The 9,192-nt window shown below is 40.2% G+C and overlaps 2 protein-coding genes and 1 pseudogene across 2 annotated transcripts; 1 reads left to right on the forward strand and 2 right to left on the reverse strand.

The window, feature by feature from the left end:
* The first annotated feature begins 233 nt into the window (after positions 1-233).
* On the forward strand, positions 234-4,312 carry LOC118755388. Its single transcript, XM_036490228.1, has 3 exons — positions 234-3,924; positions 4,079-4,225; positions 4,299-4,312. Exons 1-3 carry the CDS (start codon positions 234-236, stop codon positions 4,310-4,312), a joined length of 3,852 nt encoding a protein of 1,283 aa, XP_036346121.1.
* Positions 4,313-7,316: 3,004 nt separating this feature from the next.
* LOC118755389 lies at positions 7,317-7,884 on the reverse strand (annotated as a pseudogene).
* LOC118755390 (mediator of RNA polymerase II transcription subunit 15-like) lies at positions 7,842-9,063 on the reverse strand. Its single transcript, XM_036490229.1, has 3 exons — positions 8,890-9,063; positions 8,253-8,831; positions 7,842-8,190 (listed from the first exon to the last, which is right to left on the reverse strand). The coding sequence occupies exons 1-2, from the start codon at positions 8,948-8,950 to the stop codon at positions 8,422-8,424; spliced, it is 471 nt and encodes a 156-aa protein (XP_036346122.1). The 5' UTR covers positions 8,951-9,063; the 3' UTR covers positions 7,842-8,190; positions 8,253-8,421.
* Between the last annotated feature and the right edge of the window lie 129 nt (positions 9,064-9,192).

Below are 9,192 nucleotides of genomic sequence, written 5' to 3' on the forward strand. Positions count from 1 at the left end.
GTTTACATTTTAATAAAGTGTCGAATATATTTCGCAATACAAACTATTTTGCATCTTTTTAATTCGTTGGATTTCTGGTATACATTTAAGTGGCAAGTTCCGGTGGATAAAAAATTGGCAACTTCTCTTGCGCATACAACCTCTAATCTTCGATAAGATTAAGTGTGTAAAATCCTATAGATTCTATCTGGGCATTACAGTTAATACTTCGGTCAGGGTAAACACGTTAAACAATGGATTCGTATATTCTTTTGGCAGAAGCTGTAACAGAGTTTGAATCTGATTACAACGGCATACCCGCCGCAGAACAAAACAAACATGGTCTTGCTATTCAACAAGACGAGTTAAAAGCTTTGTGGGAAAAAACAAAGTTAGCTTACGATAAGCTTATCAATGAGGGATTGTCTAAGGATGATGCTAAGGCCATAAAAAAGAAGAATAAGATTTCCTTTCAAAGCTATGTTAGGTGCATGTCTGCTATTGGTTCTCAGGTTGAAATTCTAACCAAAGCGAACAAAGATGTAGAGGATCGGTCCGTCCGAGAACACAATATCCACCTGCCACCGTGCGATACAGATGTGTTCAAGGGCGACTATCTCTCATGGCCAACTTTCCGAGATATGTTCACGGCCATCTACATCCTGAACAAGCGCCTCACCCCAGTTGAGAAACTAGTTCACCTCAACAATAAAACACAAGGGGAGGCAAAAGACATAGTGCGAAAGTGCCCACTTACCCATGAAGGCTTTTCGACAGCCTGGAAAAACCTGTGTGAGCGATACGAAAACAAACGTATCTTAGTTAACACACAATTAAAAGTTTTATTTAGCTTAAATACAGTGGAATCTGAGTGTGGTAGCTCAATTAAAAACCTACAGCGCGAGATTAATAATTGTTTATCGTCCCTAAAAAGTCATCAAATTGACATCTCTAATTGGGACGCAATTATTATATATTTGTGTTCAACGAAGCTTCCAGAAAGTACACTGGCCCTATGGGAACAGACCATAGACCAGAAAACTGACATTCCAAAGTGGGAGGATATGGACAGGTTCCTATCCAATAGATTCCAAACTTTGGAAACTCTAGCGGGGCTAAAGGGTACAACAACGGTGAAAGCTCCAAAGCACCAACCCGCACGGCACCACCAGGAAGCTAACACTAAAAGGCTAGGAGCCTTTCATGGAAGCGTGAGCAAGTTCACCTGCCAAATGTGCCAAACTAATGAGCACAAGTTACGCAACTGTCCACAATTCCTCAACAAAACACCTGCTGATAGAATCGATTTTTTGAAAAGCAAAAAATGGTGCCTGAACTGTCTTAGTACTGGACATACCGTGTCAAGATGCACAAACCCATTTAATTGTATAAAGTGCCACTCGCGACACAACACGCTCCTTCATATTGAGACAGCTCAAACAAAGGCAACGACACTTGGGACCTCTTTGGATTCTGCGACTAATTCTGCATCAACATCCAATCAGGCCCAAGCCAAACGCAATTCAACAAAGTCAAACAAGCATACAAGCAAAAACGTGAAGTCTTGCTATGCGAATACAAACACAGGTGTGTTATTAGGGACAGCACGCGTCAACATTTATCTCAATGGTACGAACTATTCCGCTAGAGCACTTATTGATTCTGGTTCAGAGTGTTCTTTCATTACTGAAAGACTAAAACGCAGAATTCACTTGCCGTCAAAGCGTATGCATGCCCAAGTTTCGGGCATCACTAATACAACTACGGCGCAGGTTAAAGAAGCGTGCAACATCGAATTGCGGTCTCCTGTTGACCCGTTGTTCCGCTTAAATACCTCTGTGCTCGTGCTAGCACAACTGACTGGAAATCTTCCTACTTGCCACATTAGTGCAGTGACTAAGCAAGCATTTCCAGATCTAATTCTAGCGGATAAACGATTTTTCGTCAATGAACCCGTAGACCTTGTTCTGGGTGGCGACATATATCCACAAATTATTCTGAGCGGGCTTAAGAAAAACATATTAAACACACTTCTGGCCCAAGAAACAGTATTTGGCTGGATAATAACAGGGCGAACTGATACCTCGAATCCAGGAACGAATATCGTCTCATACTACAGCGAAGTTAGTCTGGACAAGCAATTGAGTGCCTTTTGGGAGCTTGAGGAGATTCCAAAGAACAAGAGCCTTAATGAAGACGACAAGTACTGCGAGGAGCTGTATCAGAAGACAACCATACGAAATAATAAAGGAAAATACATCGTGTCACTACCATTTAGGAAAGATTTTCCAGGAAATATTTCCCTAGGCCCATCCCTTAAAAGAGCATGTTCTCAATTTTACCGGAATGAGACACGGCTGGCCAAGGATCCCGTCCTGCAAAAGGAATACAATAGGGTTCTAGCGGAATATGAAACGCTTGGGCATATGTCGAAAATAACAAATCCCATACCCGCAGACTCGTCTGATAATTATTTTCTGCCGCACCACGCTGTTATAAAGGCAGAAAGTACTTCAACGAAAGTACGCGTGGTGTTCAATGCCTCAAGCCCAACGGCGAATGGCAACAGCCTAAATGACGTACTTTTCCCAGGACCAGTACTTCAGGCAGATCTTCCGATACTAATACTCCGTTGGAGACTATACAAATATGTGTTCAACAGTGACATCGAGAAGATGTATAGGCAAATTCTGGTACATAACAACCATACTAAGTATCAGAGGATTATTTTTCGCACTAACCCGAATGACCCGATCAGTCTGTACGAATTAAAGACTGTCACGTTCGGCATCAATTGTGCTCCTTATCTGGCTATAAGGACACTTTTACAATTAGCTGACGATGTGCAAAGCTCCCATCCAATAGCCTCTAACATACTACGAAAATGCATGTATGTCGACGATGTATTGTCTGGTGGACACACTATCGATTCAGCAATAAAAGCCAGAGATGAGATATCGGAAGTGTTGCAATCAGCCGGTTTTCCACTTCGAAAGTGGACAGCCAATAGCGAGCAAATACTTAATGGCATACCAAAAACAGATCTACTTAGCGAAGATTTTTTGGCATTTGAAGATACCAGCGCAGTCAAGGCTCTTGGAATAAGATGGAATGCCCATACGGATCTTTTCTATTTTATAGCAAGGCCATTGGAGAAAAGCGATGCTGTTACGAAAAGAGCGATACTATCTGCCATTGCTAAACTCTTCGATCCGCTGGGGTGGCTTGCGCCTATCATAATCGTAGCCAAAATCCTTATGCAAAATATTTGGCTGGAAGGCACAGATTGGGATGAGACTGTGTCTTCGACCACTCTAGACCGATGGCAGAACTTTACCCAACATTATAACGAAATTGATAAGGTTCGTATACCGCGATGGGTATACTTTTCTCCAACGGATGAAATACAAATACACGGATTCTGTGACGCATCGGAGAAAGCATATGCCGCCTCTGTGTATATGCGTGTCAAAAGAGACAGCAAAGTTTTTATTAACCTGCTTTTGGCAAAAACCAGAGTTGCTCCTGTTAAAACCATATCGCTACCCCGACTGGAACTTTGCGGAGCGGTACTATTGGCGGAAATAGTTGATTCAATAATCAACAATCTCAACTTAGGGCATATCAACATACATCTGTGGACCGATTCCACAATTGTTCTCGCTTGGATTCGTAAGCCTCCGTGTTCATGGTCAACTTTCGTTGCCCATAGAATCACAAAAATTGTAGAGAAAGTCGGACACAAGAATTGGCTGCATGTGGATTCGGCATCAAATCCAGCAGACTTAGCGAGCAGAGGACTTCCAGCATATGAATTGGTCAACAATTCGTTGTGGTGGCAGGGACCTTCTTGGTTACAAGAAGATAACCCAAAATGGCCCACCCAGGAAACAGACTACAGCACAGTAGTTGAGGAAAAAAAGAACGCACGTTTATACAACCAAAGTAAATTATACCGATATTCTTGACCGTTTTTCAGATTTTCCGAGAGCTTTGAGAGTATTATCATATGTTATGAGATTCTCTCAAAGAACGCATCGAAATACGAAAGCTTCATTTCAAGACAAGTCACGCTTAATTTCATCCCATGAAATTAAAGCAACGACACAACGCTTGATAAAAATATATCAACAGAACTATTACAGTGAAGAATACAGGAAACTTAAAGCAGGAAACTCCATCGACTCCAAGAGTGAACTCCTACCGCTTAATCCGTTCATAGATAAAGATGGCATTATTAGGGCTGGTGGGCGTCTTGGAGCGTCTCAAGACTTAGCGTATAACGAGCGGCATCCAATAATTATTCCTTATAACTGCAGGTTGTCCCGTCTAATAGTGTCCTTTATTCACCAAGTCTCTTTGCATGGGGAAAATCAACTCATGCTTCGCCTTATCCGAACTCAGTATTGGATCCCCAGAGTTAAAAATCTGATCAAATCCACAATCCATAACTGCAAAGTCTGTACGATATACAAAAAACGTACGCAAACCCAGCTTATGGGAATTCTCCCTCAGGAGAGAACCACATTTTCGCGCGCGTTTACGAATACAGGTGTAGATTTTTCAGGACCCTTTGACATCAAAAGTTATAGCGGCCGAGGTTGTCGAATGTCCAAAGGATACGTTTGCCTTTTTGTCTGTTTTACGACAAAAGCGATCCATTTGGAAGCAACTAGTGACCTCAGCACTCCATCATTTTTAGCTGCATTCGCCAGGTTTGTAGCCAGAAGAGGATGCCCGAAGAACATATATTCCGACAATGGTACAAACTTCGTCGGAGCTTCACGATCTTTACGATCTGAATTTAAGGCATTTTTAGCAGATTCGCGTGAAAAAGCAGTTTCGAAATACAATTATCAAATGCTCACATGGCATTTCATACCCGCCGCTGCTCCTCATATGGGCGGCTTATGGGAGGCGGGGGTAAAAAGCTTTAAAAGCCACTTTAAAAAGATTGCATCCGTTCATAAGTATACGTTCGAAGAGTTCAGTACTCTTTTATGTCGGATTGAGGCGTGCCTCAACTCACGACCATTGAGCCCCGCTTCGAATGAACCTACCGACCTGGAGCCTCTCACTCCAGGTCACTTTCTTACTGGTGGACACCTGCTAGCCCCACCTGAAATCGACGTTCACGAGAATCCTGCCTCGATAGTAAATCGGTGGCAGAAGCTAAAGGCCCTTCACCAAACTTTTTGTAAACGATGGAAAACCGAATATTTATCCGAACTGCAAAAGCGGATTAAGTGGAAATATCCACAGCAAAATATAAAATTAGGAGATCTCGTTGTCATCAAGGAAGACAACCTCCCGTCAAATGAGTGGAGATTAGGTCGAATTATCAGCCTACATCCTGGTCCCGACGATCGAGTACGCGTAGTTGACATCATCACGGAAAAAGGGCAGATTACGAGACCGCTGGCCAAACTGGTCCTACTTCCATCCCAAAATCAAGAAACCGAGGAGCCAGCAAGCACTTCGTAAATAAACCCTCTCCGTTGATCCCCAATCCCGCGTGAATTCCACTTCCTCATCGCACAAAAATTCCACTTCTATGCATTCGGAAGGATTCAACGCCTATAATCAAGTTTAACCCAGAGCAATATTAAAGGTAGTCGTGTTTTTAGTTAGATTTTTGGTGATGGTTCTTAGCCCGGCCTCTCCGGGTAGATCTGGGTATAAAGAACCGACCATCGTTAGATCTTGTAAGCATAGAATCGGGTAAAAATAAGACAGACCCAGCGTGATGAATCGGGTAAAAATAAGACAGACCAAGCTTGATGAACAATTGTTTCAGAAATACGAAATTGGTAACGAGGTGCGAATTATCAATTAAAATCCTCCAAAAAATATAATAATAAGCGAAATAAGTTGAAAGTCGTTACAATTGTTCATTATGCTTGCTCGTGTTTCAACACAACTAGGTCTGATGGGAAGCGAATACATTTTACTTGACAGGTTTCGATAACCGTCAGTCAACCCATTAGACCAAATGAGTTCGCCTCAATTGTCAAAACCTACCAGCAAAGACTATAGTTCAAAAAAAAAAAAAATATCTATACATACGATAGCTTATTTGCAATAAATGTGTTATTTGTGCCGTGTGGAATGCTCCCTGCGAAGCCCCGAAAACTGAAAGGACGTTTGGCAATTTTTTAAATTATGCATATATATATATATATGTACTACGCATGTAGTTATGTGAATTACATTTCTTATAACCCGATTACTGGGGAAATGACTAGCTCAAATTGTATTTAAACGAAAAACGGGTTGCAAAAAAAAAAAAAAAAATTACTTACTAACGTTTTACTAAAGTAAGATATATAAACATACTGAAATAACGGAACATACATTCCAAAAATTCTAAAGACAACTGTCTTACTAGATAAAGCGAAGGAAATTCTAGTTAAACAGATTATCTATAAATTCTGTGCTTCGATGATAAATAAAAATAATATTTGTAAGCGCTTACTGTTTACCTATATTAAAAGAGGGATCATTGAAATACAGGCATGTGAGATTCCTTATTGTATGTAACATGCTCATGGCAGTGCCCTAAAAACTTTAGATCAGTATTCCTATCTCCATTTTAATTTCTGCTCTGGAGCGTTTGAAGGAAATTGGGCGAAGAAAATCGAACATACTACGTAAATCGCACAAACTGACGGCAATGAGAACAAAACACTTTATTTTAATACTTTGCTGCATTATAATTACAACAATATTTTTCATAATTTTGGGACCGGCTGGTGAACCCAACGATTCTTTGAAAAGTATTGTTACGCATACACATCAGCAGCTAAACAAATTGCAGGAAAATCTGCGTGTTGCTGAGAAAAAAAAAAAGCTTCAAATAGACCCGAAATATTTGTCTTTGCTTGGTATCACCGAATTTTAATGTTACTGGAGTGGCATATATTTAAATGTTTATAGTAAAAAAAAAAAAAAAAACAAAGATGACTAGGCGAGACTTTGAACACAAGTTGAAGTACGCACATAACGCCTTCCGTATTTGGGAAAGATCGACCAGTCGCAAATTCTTGGTGGAGGTTTGAATATGTCGTACGGTTTCCTCAAATATTGTAATTAAATCCACTTTCATAAAAAACTCCTTAATAATAATTTATCGCGATCAATAATTTTGCTTGACTCTTTCAGACTATTAAAATGCAAAGTACACAATACCAACTGGAAAATTGAAATATTTTGTACTTTCAAACCTTATCGAATTAAAATTTACGTTGGGAGATTTAATTTTGCAAGTTCTAAGAATGACTATTATTTACATATTTATTGTAACGCAAAAATAAAAAAAAGTAGTAAAAGTATTACGCAGATTCTTATTGCCCTGGGCCTGACAAAGATTTCTCCATGAACTTTTTCTTGGCAAAACAAATCCACCACTTATTTGGCTTGCCGTCGTCAGTGCTGAAAACTTTTTCACAAACCCGATTTCCTATTTCATGGCGCATTTGTAAAAAATACTGACGCATCAAATCAGCCTCTTGTGCATTCTGTGGTCGAGCATAAACTGCGTTTAATGGAAACTTTGAAATGGCCAAGCTGTACATTTCTTGAGCACCTTGGTTTTTTGTTGTTGCAACGTTGCAAGCGCTTCAAACATTCAGTTATATAGAGTGTAATATAAATAAGCACACGATCTACTTCCGACTTTATCTCATAAGTTCGAAAGAAAACATTTGCCTTAAAGTAATACAGTGACTCATCAATGATATCAGATTCTACATTGACACTAGGAGCAGGCCCACGAGCTTGAGTGCGTAGAGGCAAAAGTGCCATGTTTCCAACCACTTGAGGAAATTCCTTAATCTGAGAATGGTACGCCGGCATGATTTTTGATATTGCAGCAAATAACTTAATTTGTATTTAAAAATGAATAATAAAAAACTTTGCCTTGTCCAATTGACGTCGTCGAAGCCAAACCAAATTTCGATACCAAATTTAGTGTAGATATATGTAATAAGCAATTAGATTTGGAATCAATAGCTCGTTAGACATATTCTTTGTATCTGTGTAACTTAAACAATAGCTACACCTTCAACCCTCCTTCACCAACAAATAATTTTCCAGTTAATTTAAAATGACCCCTTCACTGCTGTTAATTATAAAAATATACATACCTAGTTGCCGGATAGTGGTAATGGCCAGAATAAAACTAAAACATAGTGCCACCCAGATTTAGATTACCTTTGAAGAATAAAAGTTGTCATTGTAGCTCATTTTTGTTATAAAATCTACTATAAACATACGGCCCAATGCATCCAGGCAATGTTGTTGATGGACCACAAGGTCAACAGGGTGGTGCAATGCCCCAAAATGCTGGCCAGCAAAGTGGTATCAGCCAAATGATAGGTATTTCCCAGAATATGCAACAGAAGGTAAATATGCCAATAGGTCAGGGTGGCCAGATGTTTCAGGTTAATCGTGGTGTTCCGGGTCAGTAGCAGCAGTTCTTACGGCAAAGTCCTTCACCAAGTACTGTGCCATCTGCCACTGGTATGTAGGCTGCACAAAATCAACAGCAACAACAGCAGACTCAAATGTCTGATGCGCAGATGATTCCAAGCCCTTCGGTACTGATATTTGCGCTCCTGCACCAGCATTTGTACCCATAGGACCAGCAGCGTTCAAACGTGCGTTCATCATTTGATTTAATTGCTGATGGTTCATGCTGATTTGCGCCATTTGCTGTTGATCCATTTGTTGAATCTGCTGTAAATTCATAGCATTCACGTTCATTGGCCCTCCCGGGATCTGCCCTGGACCTAACTGCATTTGTTGGGAAGACCCACCAGGGCCACCAGAACGGCTAATTTGATTCATGTGATCTGAAAATCGAAAAAGATTAATAAATACAAAAGCCTGCAATTTCGCATGCATACTCACCCAACCGTTCCAGCAAACTTACGTAATGGCCGCGTGGTAGTAAAATTTTAGACAATGACATTTATGCATTGTATGTATGTATGTATGTGATTACGTTCCACATCAGGAATAAACCTAGCGCCGTTCTCCATTCATATTGGAGAATAGCTATGTTTCTTTACGGACAATTAACACTAACCCTAACTAGCTGCTGCTAGTTTTGCATGGTGACCGTTCGTAGACAATAAATTTAATTGCTGTTGTCATACAATTGGTGATTTTAAATGTAAAACCAATGCAAAGTCACTGGGTACCACAAAATGT

The sequence above is a fragment of the Rhagoletis pomonella genome, unplaced genomic scaffold, assembly GCF_013731165.1.
Source record: "Rhagoletis pomonella isolate Grant_MI unplaced genomic scaffold, Rhpom_1.0 Rhpom_scaffold_06128, whole genome shotgun sequence".
In the NCBI taxonomy this organism is placed as follows: Eukaryota; Metazoa; Arthropoda; class Insecta; order Diptera; family Tephritidae; genus Rhagoletis; species Rhagoletis pomonella.